At 37.4% G+C, this 15,284-nt stretch overlaps 1 protein-coding gene across 1 annotated transcript; it reads left to right on the top strand.

Moving 5' to 3' along the window:
- Positions 1-2,184: 2,184 nt before the first annotated feature.
- On the top strand, positions 2,185-15,284 carry LYPLA1 (lysophospholipase 1). Its single transcript, XM_041412780.1, has 9 exons — positions 2,185-2,202; positions 2,447-2,478; positions 5,514-5,579; positions 7,090-7,137; positions 7,982-8,052; positions 8,616-8,689; positions 9,440-9,541; positions 10,149-10,325; positions 11,784-15,284. Exons 4-9 carry the CDS (start codon positions 7,097-7,099, stop codon positions 11,835-11,837), a joined length of 519 nt encoding a protein of 172 aa, XP_041268714.1. The 5' UTR covers positions 2,185-2,202; positions 2,447-2,478; positions 5,514-5,579; positions 7,090-7,096; the 3' UTR covers positions 11,838-15,284.

The raw sequence follows: 15,284 nt of genomic DNA, 5'->3' as shown, positions 1-15,284 counted from the left end.
AAGAGCATGGCAATGTGAAAAGCAGAGAAGGCTTTGGCTCTGTGTAAGCCCTGCTGAGCAATAACAAAAACATCTCTGTATTACCCTTGCTGTGTTCAGCACAAATCCCAAGCTGAGCCCCTCACCAAATGCTGGGAAGAAAATTACTGCAGTTAAGACGGAGACAGAGACGTTCCTAGTGCTGCTGCAGTACTTGATCACATCTATTATTTCAGTCTGTTAAATTTAAATGTGTTCCTAGTGGAAAACCATACAGCAGCTTCCTTCGGTGTATTGGTGTGGTGGGAAGGGTGTGTGGGGTGCAGGTTCAGTGCAGTGAAAAACTGAATTGTAAAAGCTGCCATTGTGGAGTTACAGAGCAGAGAGGACAGCTCCCAGTGTGGAAGCTGATACTCCTCAGTGTAATATCCTGCTCTCCATCCCGAAACTTCTGTTTGACAGTACCTTCTTCCATGTCCAATGTCTGCTTCAGATTGGAGAAGGGATCAGGCAGCAGCTCTGCCAGCTCTGAGAATAAATGGAGGTAAAATGACAATCATGCTGCAGAAATCTGTGAGTTTCAGTATGAAATCTGTGTAGCTTCTTACCCCCTTCAAAAAAATTAAGAAAAATTACATTGTAACAATATACAAGATGCTGGCATGGACAACCATCTTATCTAAGCCCGTTTTAGCCTCTAGGGCAGGGAAAATGACATAATTTAAATCATGCTTTGCCTTGTAAAACTCTCACTGCTATAAACAGAAATTTCAAATCAGGTACCTAAGATAGATATCTAAGATGTCTAAGATAGATATCTCACTATAATAGATAGGTACCTAAGATAGATATCTCACTATGAAGAGACAGCCAATGTACCAGGTTTTGAAAGGTTTGCAGCTCAGGCATTTTCAGCAATTCCTTTGGCATTCCTGAAGGTCAGTTTGTGGAACACTTGTCTGTGCCCAGCAGACTGCCCCATGCCCAATCCATGCAGAGCTCACATTTCCCCAGTGCCCCCGGGGCCATGCTAGCAGCAACTGGGAATTCAGGTAAGATCACTCCAGCTCTACTGACTAAAATATTGAAATCTTGTTCTGTTTATTAGCAGACTATTACTTCTTAGGCTGGAGGTTCAGCAGCAGCTCACCTTATGGAAGTGACATTTACATGGTAAATAGCAGAGATGGAAAGCAAAATTTTGTTTGTGTCCCAAAAAGATGATCTAGAGGAAGAGTCAGGTTCAGCATACTTAATAAGCACCTGACATAATGTGCAGCTCCTAATCTTTGAAGAATTTTTAGTGCATGAACTGTATTTTCTTAACAGACTTGAGCTGGGTACAGTACATGAGGCAGGAGCACATGCTAAATTAGAGACAAATCAAACCACAAAAAGTTACCTGTGAAAATAATCAATTTTTTGCAATAACAGGGATGCCCTGGCATCAATACTACGTATCGAAGCAGCCTAACAATCATGGCAAAAGAGGATGTGTATTTAATGTCACACAGCTGCCATAAAGGCTCTTCCAATAGATTTTATGCAGCCAATGCTGGTGATGATGAGCAAAAGCTGTGTGAAAAATGGTCCCTGTTTGGTATGGAGCACAGCAGTGGGAAGGATGTGAAAGAAGCATAGTGTGTGTTCAGCTGCTGTTGGAGCTGCCAAACAAGCATCCACGGCAGCACTTACCAGCCGGCAAACACAATGAGCATATTGATTTTCTGGGAGTAAATATCTGACAAAGATGTATGGAATAGAAGACAAAGAACAAAGTATTCCCTTCTGATAGAAATGTGTTTGCCATACATATTCAGAGTTGGTCTAAGTATTTGGAATGGACTGGAATGATCCAGTAACTTCAACCAGAGTGCCTGAATAGCCTAACACATTTCAAGATGAGTAAGAATCAGTGACTTGGGAGCTGTAAGCCGAGAGATTTAATTCGGCGGTGGAGGCATCTGACCCGATGAGTGCAGATGAGCCCCGTCTAGCCCCGCTGTTTGCTATATTGGTGCTGCTTTTCCTGCCATCCCGTGACTTAGCCTTTTATATTTCACCTATTTAAAAATACCGTAATTTCCTTTTTCCCCCGGGCCTTATAGCACAGCACAAGGCGCCCCCCCCGCTCCTCCCGCGGGCGGCCCGGCCCGGCCCGGCCCGGGCGGGTCTCTCCCCTGCCTTCCCTTCCAGAGGCGGGCCGGGCTCGGCACCTGGAAGGTCAGCGGTGCCCGCGGGGAGCGGCCGCTGATGGCGGCGGGGCCGGGAGGGGGAAGTGAGCGGAGTTTTCTTGGGAGAAAGTGGTGCCGCGCTCCGAACTGCGCCTGACCTTGGGTGGGCTCGTGGGCGAGGTGCGCGTGGTTGTTCAGTGATCCTAAACCTCTGCCTTTGTTGTCTTTTTTTCTTTTTTTTTTTTTTTTTTTTTTTTTTTTTTTTTGTGTTGTTGCTCTTTTATTTCCCTCAGGTCATTTTTCTTCACGGATTAGGAGATACCGGGTGTGTATTGTGATCTATTGCATACTCAGTAGCTATTATACTTTCAAATATAACCTGCATATTTTAAACACGTGAGCAGTTAAAATTTACTTAAGCTTCTTATTTTGCCCTTTACTGAATGCAGCAGCCAACAGCAGATAAAACTTCACGTGTCCTGCAATGATGGTGACAACTGTGTAATTAAAATTTTCCACCAAGTCCTTGAAAACTTTACTCACCTAATTTGGTTTGAATGTGATCTCTCTTTTGTTCCTGAGACAAACTTCGTAGAAAAAGAAGTCTGTGGTTTTTTGATCATTTGCTTTCCTGAGAGTGGGTTTCTGGTTATTCCTGTGTTTGCCTAAATTTAAAGTTCTTTTTTATTCCAGACTTCTGGATTGTTGGTTTGCCAATAGCTGCAGTTTGTCCGTGGTTTCTTCGTTAATATGTCATACGCTAAAACCCAGACCTCTTTGATTTACATAAGCAAACTCCAAATTAGTCACCTAATGTCTGCAGATTTCTGACAGTCTGAAATACGGTCTTCAGACTCCAAAAAACGCCCCTCCAAATAAAATGTGTAATGCCCTGTTGCCTTGTTCCTGTTATTTCTATGTTTGAGTAGAAATGGAAAGAGTAGGGAATTTCTGGGAGGCATTCTAGCTCTGATGTAATGTTTCCTTTTGAAGCTTGTGTGTGCCCAGAAATAAGCATGCATTCATTAAAGTCGTTGAATTAACTAGTTAAGGGAGTGTTGAAGCCTTTTTAGTGGAAGACTTTAAAGGAATTGGCACTTAGATACTGAAAATAAGTAGCATGAATGCTTTGTCTGTTGTGCTCCTTTGAGCCAAAATTACATAAACTTTTTTAAGAACTTTTTTTTTTGTTACCTGGAACTTGAATGTTGCCTCTAGATTGAAACTTGCTGTGTTATTTTTTCCAAAGTACTAACTAAAATTAGCTGTCAGAATTAAAACTTGCATAACCTGGGCATTTAGTAAGTTAGAAAAGAGTCAAGTCCATGCACTTGGCAGTATTCTACAAGTGGAGGTTTTGCTCTGATTTGTTGTGCTTACACAACACCTTGTTTGCATTACCCCTCTTCCTTTCTGCTGGTAGGATGCAGCTGAGGCAGCAGTACTGCCTGCATCTTGGCACCAAATGCTCAGCAAGTGATTGCAGAATCTTTTGAGATTTTGGAATTTGAGTTCTTGCAAATTGGCTTGGTGTTTGTTTTGGCAGGGGCTAAAAAACAGAGACTTTCTCTTTAACCTGAGTTGTATTCCCCGGACAAGGTGGCATTTCCATTTCACTGTTAGAGCTAATGCACAGCCTCAATCTTGCAAATGCAATGAGCATACTGGAAGGTCTGCATTTGGCAAGACATGACATCTCTGTGGAAATAGAGTGATTTAGGTGTATTTCTTCTTCTAATCTGCTGCAGATTAGATTAGATAGACTGCCTTTGACATACTGTTGTTTCTGGTTTTTTAAAGTAAAAGCTGTAGGAGTGACCCAAAAAATTGTCTGAAGCAAACTTATTAACAATTTTATAACTTCCTCCAGTTTAAACTGACCTGTTCCACTTCACATGAATTTCTAAATTGATCACTTCCATTTACCAGCTGCATTTTTCTTACTCTGGAAAGCGTTTGACAGAGGTTACATGCTTTTTCTGTCTTAGCTCCTGTATACACGGCACTCAAAGATTGAACTTGTCAAAATCTGAATAAAAGGTGCAGCATAGAGAATTGTTCTAAGGAGTCTGCATTAGTATGTACACAATGTTGCTTTTCAAATTTGTCAACTTAAGCTTCATAATTGGCTAAAAAATGTCCCTAAATTCTTATGTAACTATTTTTTTCTCAGTGGTATTTCTCCTTTAGATTCTTATTCAACCCTCTGCGATATTGCAAATATTGTGCAAATCATATTTCCTGCAATTTGTTAATAATATATCTAAAAGTACTGATAGGAAGTAGGCTGAGATACTACAGTCAGTGTTTCAAATGTCTGTGATGTCAGTATGTTGGAAATGCCTTCAGGTAGCGTACATTAATTAACTTTTCAGGATGGTATTAAAACTAAACCAATCATACTTTTTTGGCTGGTCTGCTGTTGGTCTGATTAGTTCAACTGTATCGCTGACAAATTTGTTAAAGTTGTTCCCTGCTTGAACCAAATTTCCAGTATCTAATTTAGTGGGTGAGTTAGGAATACTAAGTGATGAGAAAAATCAGGAAATATAGGAGCTACTGGGTGTTCTGGAAAGGCAAGTGCAGGCATGTGCAGTGGTTGTGCATGGGTTCAGATTTGGGTCAAGGCCAGTTCCTGTCTAGATGAGGCCTGGAGTGAGTCTTGACCTTATGCTCTCCAGTGTTCTGGTTTGGAGGAAGCTCGTCAACTCACCTGCTGTGCAGATCTTGTTTTGTTATGGACATTCATATACAGCATCTGCTTGAGATTAAAAAGCTACTTCAGTCTGGGATGTTGTTCAGGACTGCCTGAATCCAAGAGCATTCAAGCTGAGCTGGAGTTAATAGGGCTGATTGATTGGGTTGGATCCATGTGGAGTTAGCTTAGGTGTCAGTTTGCTAGTGTCCCACGTCAAAAATTGTGGTTCACAGAATGCCAAGTTGGCTGTCAGAGAAGCTGTCTTAACTCTGCAGGAGCAGCAAAGCAGCCTCTGTGCTGCCTGGAAGCAGGATACCTGTGTGCATCTGTTGTGGCACACAAATTAATAAAGCCAGACAGATACAGAGTAGGCTTTGCCTGGAGCCAAAGTGAAATTTCTGTAGCTGCACCACAACTATGGCAGCCAAATTAGATCAAGTCTTCCTGACTATATATATGCCACAAGCATTCAAGGGCTGAACAAACCTTCTAAGTTTACTACTACTTTCATAGTATACTGTGGTTGATGTAAACATTTTCTAAAAGTGTGTTTATATTGATCTAATTTAGCATGTTTCATATTTGGTCTGTGCTCATGCACCAGCTCAGAAATAAGAGCTAAGCCAAAACATAAAAGCAGTTGAATATGTTTTTGTTAACAGGCACGGATGGTCAGAAGCACTTGCTGGTATCAAAAGCCCCCATGTGAAATACATTTGCCCACATGCGTAAGTTTGTAACCTTCTTGTTTTACCTTTTTCCGTAGAGACATCATCTGTTAAGACACTTGTGCAGATGTCAGAGAGACACCTCAGAAGTGAGATGGTATCTGGCTATCCCTGCATTTTGTTTTTTTATATAAAAGCCCATTCTAAAATAGTGTTCATGCTATTAAATGTTTTTTGTTTTCAGGAAATTCTGTGTGATTTACTTTGGGGTAAAACTGCATTTTTTTTGTACTTTGGTTCTGGTACTTATTCAGACTGAGAACATATTTGGAAAGTCTTAGGTACAAAGTTATATTATTTTTACTTTTTTTCCCATGGATTGAGTTGTTTGTTGGTTTCCTTTTTCCCCCCAACAATCTTTTGTCAAAAACAGTTTTATCATGGAATAATTTTTTTAAATTTTACTTACCATTACATATAATTTGCATTAGCCAGCTGTACTTAAACTTGGGTGTGTGTATAGTAGATTGAAACTTGCCGTAGATTACAAAGAAATTTAAAGATTGACTAGATATTGATATTTTTAGCAAATAATGCAATTTGAACTGTCTTTGTGTGCAATTTGAGAAGTGAAATACTTCTAAGCATGGTCAGGTGTCAGTATATAAGGCAGTAAGATTTATCTACTATTGACTTGGTGGTAGAAAAACTAATAAAGTATAATCTTTATTTATTTTAACACAAAATTCAGATTGTCTCTTGCTCCAGTGGTCTTGGCAGACATGGAGTAGAGATGATAGGGAGAGAAGGAAGCAATGTTGTAGTATATTGCTGAGCTGTGATTTATTTATTTTACCACATTTCCCAGCTTTGCTGAACCATTCAAAAGGAGCTTAGCAATATCTGCTGTTTTCTTTGCTTGCCTTTTGTCTTCTTTCAGTCCTTCCCCACAGAACTTATGCTGCTCAGCTCCTATAGATTAAAACTCAAGCCAGGTTTGATCCATGGCATGATCCACTGAAGCTGTCTTGCTGTGACAGAAGAGATGGCACACAGCAGCACAGGGCTGGGAAGGAGTCCAGCAGTGAGGGCAGGCACTGCCTAAGCAGATTCAGCTGTTGACAGAAGCATGTGTGGCCAGGCTCCACCATGAGCTGCTTTTGGCTGCTTCCTGGTGATGCTGCTGTATAAGGTGCCTTAATCCCCTGAACTTGTGAATGGAGCTGTGATAAATAATTCCTAATTAAAAATAAGTAAATAATATATGTATATTAAAAATACGTGTATGAGATATATGCACTCGCTCACATGCACATTTAAAGCAGCCCATTCACGTTTTGCTTGCTCTCCATAGACAGTGGTAATTCAACCCTGAATATTAAATGTGTTTGGGCTGGCAGGTTTCAAGAGAGTTTCTTCAACAGATGCTGCAAACCAGTTAATGTTAATTACTGCTTAAAAGTAAGAGTTAGAGGATATGCAATTTCATGATGTTACAGCATCTGCGTTATTGAATTTCAGTATATATCTTATGTCAGGAGTTCTCATTTCATTTCATTCTCATTTCTAGGCCAGTTATGCCTGTCTCTTTGAACATGAACATGTCTATGCCATCATGGTAAGTATTTGTTCAAATGCAGATGGTTTTAATTAAATTATATCTGGGGCTATGAACTCATTGTTCTTAATTTAAAATCATGAACAACCTGAGTATCTGGTTTTAATCACATGAAAGTGTAAACCTTTGTACTTTAGTTCTCTTCTTATAAAAGAACAGAACTAAAAGGGTTGTCATGAGTACAATCTAATTATCATTTTGTATCTGTGGTAGTGAGTATTCCTCAGGACTAATCTGTGTGTTTTAGAACAAAACCCCATTTTATTCTACAGGTATGGTCTGTAGTATGCATTGTGTCTGAATTCCTAATCAGTAGAAGTAGAGACTTGGAGTGGAAATATTATTGCTACTAGTGAGTAATATTTGGTGGGTCAGTAGGATATGTAGAAACTGTTCTTTAGAACATCGATTCTGAATAGAGAAAAAGAAGAACATGGTAGATTTCAATGATCTGAAACCAGTCTTCAGTTTTATTGGAGTTTGGGCTTCTGCCACACCCCCCCAAAGTAGTTGTTTTTCTTGTATTTTTTTAAACCATACCTTAATTTCTACATGCAGCAAAATTCCTGCTAATATTTTTTGAGCAAATATCAAAACTGTGCTGCTCAATCTGCAGTAAATTACAGAAGATGTCAAAACTCAGAATAGCCTTGTTGACTAGATTTAGTCTTTTAAGCCACATTCACAGATTGTGCACTGTTTCTTGTGATCAATGGGTAGTTGGTACTAAACAATATGACAGTTAACATTTTTGTCTGGAAAACATCCAGATTTCATTATTTGTGTATTGAGGAAGTGGAATAGATGCTCTAATAAGTAATGCTCTTGTTGGTGTTTTTGTAAGGTTTGATATCATTGGACTTTCTCCAGATTCACAGGAAGATGAAGCTGGGATCAAGCAGGCAGCAGAGAATGGTATATTTAAGAGTATTTTTTATGTCTTAAAAGTTCTTCCAGGTATTCTTGAAAATGAGCTGTCAATCTGAAACAGGTTTTCTAAAGCCAGTATTTTTTTAGGGAAAAGAATATGTGTATATGGTATTATCACTAACCAAAGTTTAGCTAGATTGTTTATTATTTGTTTGTTTTGTAACTTTATTAGTAAGTAGAATAATTCACCAATATAAACACTTCATATTCTGAAATACAGGAACAAGTGTAGGTTTTTTTAAGAGCTTTTATGTAGTGCAGCAGGTCAGAGCAGTATTAGCATCTAGTTGTGTTGCTTTTACTTGGAAGAGAATGCCATCTTCCCAGCACTGGTGCTTTTGCAAGACCTGTTTGCATGTTTTCCTCTTGGGAAATGATACAGTGGCACTGACGTTTCTGACTGTGCTCTTCTGGCACTTTTAATGTATAGCAGCCTAGATTTTCCCTTCACTAGCTTTTTCTTGATGTCAGGAAGAAGGCATCTTTCTCTTCTGGACTTTATAGAGAATGGAGTGGATTTTAATGACTGGCCTTTTTTTATGTTGCAGTTAAAGCACTGATAGATCAAGAAGTAAAAAATGGAATTCCTTCTAATAGAATTATTCTGGGAGGCTTTTCTCAGGTAAAGTGTTGTTGGAAAGAACCATTGTCTTTTTTTCTAGGGAAGTAACCAAGCTTTATTAACTTCAGAAACCCAGCCACTTAAATTGAAATCAGCTGATGTTAGATGCCTCTAAAATTTTAAGGTGTCAATTTTCATTTGCTTTAACAAATGAAGTTTTTTGGTTTTATGCAAATAATCACTGTTCACTGGAAAATGAACATGCATGTGTAAAAAAGGTACTAAAATAATTAGTCTGTTTAAAATCTTTATGCACATAACCTACATAGCTTTCCTTGAAAATTTTGGTCATATTTTTAATTGAATTTGGTAGATATTTGGTGGTCTGGATTTATTTGGGAAATCTTTTCCTTTACACTTGTAAGGCATCTGTGGTACGTAGGTTAGTTGATTAATTGGTCCGTACATCAACTCCCCCAGTCTACATGCAAGTGATAACACTGTTGTGATAAAATGACTACAGTGATAAAATGTTGTGAGTAATAGTCTTTGGTTTTGGGGTTTTTTTGGACAGCTGTTAGTTACAGTAAATTTGGTGGCTTACTTCAGAATTGACCACATGGACTTGGAAGGGAGGAGAAAAAGCAAAACAAACATTGTACATAAATACTGGTTTTAGTTGTTGGCTCTAAAGAAGAATAGATTGCAGTAGGAAAAGACTTTTAAAGGAGAAATCAGGGATTTTGAAGCAAACATTAAAAAGAACATTACTGTCATTATTCTAACAATACTTATATCTCTTTATTTTAGGGAGGTGCTTTATCACTGTATACAGCTCTTACAACACATCAGAAATTAGCAGGTGTCATAGCCCTCAGCTGTTGGCTTCCTCTACGGGCTTCTTTTCCTCAGGTATTTGTTTCTTTCCTGAGATGATTTGCACTTGGAGAGTGAGTATCTCTGAAGATTGAATCTTGTGCAGGAATTAGTGGTCATCATTATTACCAGATGATGACTGGTGTTTGATAATTTGGAAGTTTTTAAAATAGGGCCTTAAAATTTTAGATTTTGTTAAGTAAGGAAAATGAAGAAACACTCAGTTGCTGGTTTTGCTTAAAATGACACTACTAGAAAATTTAAAGGATATAACAAATTTTCCTTGAAGGTTAATTTTCTGTCTGCCATTTCTTCTCTCTGCAAGGCACCATCTTATTAGAGACTGGGTGTTTGAGCAAAGTTTCAGTTTTTTTACTTGGCTAAAAATTATGACTTTCTGTTACAAAACTTTTTGCCAAAATTTTATTTGCATGTCTTTGAGCTTTATGTATTATCAGGTACCAAGCTTACTTCATAAGGAGCTGCTTGCAGACTATACATTGTACTATTTCCCCTCAGAATTCAATTTGCTGTCATGCCACAGGGTATAGTGTCATGGGGTCGTTTTATTTCAAAGGTGTTAGTCTTATCTCTACTTAGTGTCTCTTTTTTCTCTTCTCCTGTCTAATTCCACCCTTCCCAGGGCCCTATCAGTGGTGTCAACAAGGATATTGCTGTTCTTCAGTGCCACGGGGACTGTGACCCCCTGGTTCCTGTAATGTTTGGGTCCCTCACTGTTGAGAAGCTGAAGACTATGATAAATCCAGCCAATGTAACCTTCAAGACTTACTCTGGCATGATGCACAGTTCATCTCTTGAGGTAATTTTCTAAATGCACCCTGTTTCAGCTGGGTATGGTTAATTCTTTTTCCCTCAAAACTAATATTTACAGGATTTTTGTGGGGGGGGGGGTAGTTTTTGTTTGTTCAATTTGCTTTGGGTTTTTTTTTTTTTTTTTTTTTTTTTTTTAAATTAATAAGTGCTTCATGCTACTTGTTTTTGATGAGTTACTGAATTCTGGGCTAAAAAAGCATCCAAAGCAAAAATTTATATGACTAGTGAGAATTTCCTCATAAGACTGTATTTTGGGGACTAGGCAACTTGGTCTATAAAAGGCTCTTTTTTCCAAATTTTTATTATTTGCCTTAATAAAAAATTAAAGTTAAAAAAAAAAAAAAAAAACAACAAAAAAAACCCCCCAAAAAAAGCAAACCAACAAACAAAACCCCAAAACTAATTAGAATTAAAAGACAAATTCTCATAGCATAAATCCAAGATGGTGTTTTGGAGAGAAGAATCCTGGTAGTTCTGTGGAGGGAGACATCGAAGGAGTAGGGAGGGAGGTCTGACAGAACCTGCATTTATGGTTCTGGCTGAGCAGAGAGCTGAGCTGATGTAATAACTTCCTGCTGCCAGAAAGGGGTGGACTCCCTCTGCTGCTGACCTTGTAGCCCTCACTTCCTCCTTGTACCGGCTCTGGGGCAGATCAGAAACTTCCTTGAATCATTTGAATTTGCTAAAATGGCAAAAGCTGCAGCCTTCAGTGTTTGCAGCTGTAGGGGACTGGAGCATCAGAACTCACACGAAGTAAGTGATGGGTGCAAGAACTCAAAGAGGAGACAAACAGATTTGCCATTTGTCAGCAGCAGTAACATTGTTAATTTAGATTGTTGCATCTTGTGGGAACTGTAACTTTGAACAACCTCTTTGTAACATTTACAGAGTAGAATTGCATTTAGGCTGTAATATTGCTGAGCTGTTACACAAGTATATAGTAATGTGTTCTTTCTTACAACAGTGACTTAATTAAAAAAAAGATTACCATGGATTAGTTTCTCAGTCTTGTTTGCTGTATTTATTTTCCTTAAGGAAGGAAGCATGCTGAAAATGAAACTGAATGGTTAGGAGGAGGAATTGCTAGCTTTTCATGCTGCTGCTAACTTGTAAAAGTTTAAAGTATACAGGAAGCTGTGGTCTTAGCTACTCAGTCAGTCTGGTGCTATCAAGGTCACTTAGTATGTAGCTTGCCTGTTCAGCTGCAGAGGGAGAGAAAAAATAGTCTTTGCTTTTTTCTTGTATTTTAGCCTCTGCTGAGTGCATATCAGCACTGTGAAGTTATCAGGTTTGACTTGTGTGCAGAGTGGTAATTAAGTAACTGATTGCTCAATATTTCTAGCCCTGCTGCTCATTATAACTCAAATGTTAAAGCATGATTTAGTGTAGCTGACTGCATAGTAGTAGAGGACTTCAACTAATACATGTTTTTATCTTTAAACAGGAGATGATGGATGTAAAACAGTTCATAGACAAACATCTACCTCCTGTAGACTGAACTGATCTGTGAGAAGCCTTCTATATAAATACACCAGCATCAACTGTGGTAGAGTGTTAAATCTTTTCATATGCCTGATAGGAAACATTATTTCTATACCTGCAGTGTTACTACTGTGTTGCAAATTTATACTTAAAATGAAGATTAAATAATGCACATGTACAAGAAATGGTAATCTTTTTAGTATTTTTCACCCAGTGCTGGGAAGGATGTGAATGAGGGAACTAGATAACAATGAAAGAATGTAACTGTTTTAAGATGTTTTTTTCTTGATTGCAGAATTTCAAACTATTTGTACAAGTAATAAAAAACTAAATTGAAGTGAGCAACATAGATGTGACCAGTTTAGTTTTACTTGAAACGTGATTTGTTCTTAAAACTCATTGAAAACATATGGTATTTCTTTTACGTAATGAATGCATAAAGGACATAGCATAAAACACAGTGGGCATAAAGTACAGAACATGAAACATAGTGAGCATATGATGGTAGAATAAATGCTAGCAGGGATGAAGCTTAAGGATTATATGTTATTTGTTTAACAGATAAGGATGGTTGTTCTATAATGGCTAGAAGTCAGCAAAGGTATTTCTTGTATTTAAACCACCTCAATTTTAAAATGTTCATATAGATAAACACTGTGGAAATTCTAAAAGGACTCATTCCTTATTAGACTGTTGTTTGTCTTATTATCTTTTTTCTTTTAAACTCATTGCAAATGTTGACTTGGAACAGAATTCTGAAAAAGTGCATAGGATTAATTTGAGTTTCATTAAAAAAATTCACATTTTCATGCTGAATATTCATCTGATGCTTTAGTTGTAGTTCTTATTTGTTTATGTATTTCACATAAACCACTACAGAATATTGTTTTGTTTTTTTTCTTCTGTGCTTTGGAGAAAATAACTGAAAATAGTGCAGCTAGCTAGTTCTGTGTATTGTTGAATTCTCATTTGTAACGCACACTTATTTTAATTATTTTTTGCTAAAAATATAAGTGCAATTGGGATATAACTTGGCTAAACTTTAAAGTGATACTTTTAGATGATACCATATAATACCTTCTCTTATTACATGTTGAGACTTGATTTTTTTTTTTCTGAATAGAGACAAAGCATTTTCTTTAAAAATATATCCTTCTACATTTTCCCAGATCAGTATAGACTAGGCATATGAATATCCTGTGAAAAAAGAGTAAATTTACAAGATACAGAATGTTTCTTCTTTCAGAACCTTAAAATTGTAGAATGCACTGGTTTGCAGGAGTTGATGCACACTCAATAGCTTTTTTTCAGTTTAGAGCCTGAATAATTTACTGCTGGGAGCAGCTGTTCTGTGGCATTCAGAGGCTGTCACCACACTAGGAATGTTTAGAACAATGCACTACGCTTTTTACTGCATAATTTGCTGCATAACAATGTTCTAACCTGTAACATGATTTCAGTCAAAGAATATTTCTATTTTGGATGTATCTGTCATGTCAGCACTGTGCTACACACCTGAATTTAAGGTACTTTTCCTCTCCCAGGGGTCCTCTTACAGTGCATGTGGATTTACATCAGCTGTCTGCCAGTACAAATACGTACGTGAGGAATTGCACCTTTATATCTCTCCTCTAACATTGCTGCTGCCAGAGATCTGACCTGTTTACCTAGTCTGAGTAACCAGTTTTCAGTGATTTTTTTTTTTAATGTTGCACTTCATTTTTAGGAAGCTGCTTCTTTTCTAATCCAGTTTCTCTGGATTATTAAACATCTCCTAATATGTAAAATAGAAAAAGAGTTTTTTCTTAAATGGTAATGAAACAGTTTTAGATATTCCATCTGTGTAGTTAAGAGGGCATTTTTATTAACTTTGAAGTTTAATTAGTCATTTCTCTCAGTCGCTCTCTTCTATAGATCTGCCAATTTGTCTTTCAGTTAATTTAGTTCACAGAAGAAACCATGATATTCTTACTGTAGTTGTGCCAAAGTTCTCTTGAGAAAAACATTATGTCCTAGCTTGGAGTCATTCCCAAACTGCACTAGCTGATTTTGCAATTCTACTAAATTGCAGTCTTGGTAAGCAAACTATATGTTATTTCTCCTAGTTTTTAGATTTCTTTTCATTCCCCTGTTGTCTAAATAATTTCCTGAGCATTGGTGTATTTCAAAGTTCTTGCATAAGATTCTAATTTTTCCTTCATTATTTTCATGTTCTGTTTGTCGATTTGTTGATAACTGTTCATCTGTCTTTAATTGACTGTGTGCTCATTTCACATATTCTTCCTTCTTCAAGAATTAGTTTTTAAAAAGTATTTCTAAAATGTTAAAATGAGATCTGCCCTAGTTTCCTTCTGTGTTAGCTCCATAACACTTTCTTCAAGTTGGTGAATTGTGTTTACAGTTTGTGGTCACATTCTAGTACGTAGATGCTCTAATCCAAGCCAGCTTCAGCTGTCACTGTCATGATGCTTTCAGATGTTTTTCTAGAAATGCTTTTTATGTGTTAACTTTGTTCAAACATTCAGCTATCATAACAAGACTCTTTTTCATATCGTTGTTTTGCTGCTTGCTATATCTACAAAGAGCTGTGTTACCAAAGCCAGTAAAAGTTTTTGACTTTGAATTTCTGTATTCTAGGAAGAATTTTTTTTTTTTTTTTTTTTTTTTTTTTTTTTTTTTTTTTTTTTTTTTCAGGAGTATATGTTTATATTGTAGTTGGGAGTTCTTAAAGAGCCCAGAAGCTAGAGGAAACTTCAAGTCTGTGTGTCCTGCCATGTTACACTTGTATATGTTGAGCTCCTGTCTTTTGTAATTTCCCAGCTGGTTTGAAAGCTCAGTGTATGATCTTGCAGCTGAACATCTTCACTACCTGGAGTGATTTGATGCTGGGATTGTTGTTATAATGCATGTACTTGAGGCTGAATAATAGCTCAGTCTGATGGGGGAGTTGTCACAGTATTCTATTAAAATGGAGAAGCTGGACTGTCAGTGTTCTAAATATGAATGTCTTATACTCTTAAGCTACAATTCGAAACTTTCCAATAATGTCTATTCTTTGTAATGTTAGACTTTCCACCAAAGGAGATGATGTCTATCAAACCTGTGAAAGCATTGATAAGAAAATACCTTGCTTGCAGATCTGTTTCAATGGGTATCTAACTCCTTAATGTGTTCTTAATTTCAAAATGGTACTTAAATTGGACTGCAGTTTTGTGCTGTTAGAAGTCTGACTTCTTTTTGGAATATATTGCCCACTTTTGAATAAACATGTTGAATTGCGTGTTATAAGCCAAATTTTACAGCTATTCTTGAGGTAAAACTTTACTGGGGTCTGTACTGGGGTGAGGGCTGTATGATTTGGTCTCTTTGTCCTATCTTGTATAATTACAACACAGTAGATCGGTAAAAGTACTGTACACTGTAACTGGTATTAGAACTGTTAATTAAAACATGTTCTCTCTAA

Source organism: Onychostruthus taczanowskii, unplaced genomic scaffold, assembly GCF_017590055.1.
Source record: "Onychostruthus taczanowskii isolate IOZ18803 unplaced genomic scaffold, ASM1759005v1 scaffold4, whole genome shotgun sequence".
Taxonomy (NCBI): Eukaryota; Metazoa; Chordata; class Aves; order Passeriformes; family Passeridae; genus Onychostruthus; species Onychostruthus taczanowskii.
The sequence above is the reverse complement of the archived record's forward strand: the minus strand, read 5'-3'. Positions and strand labels throughout refer to the sequence as shown.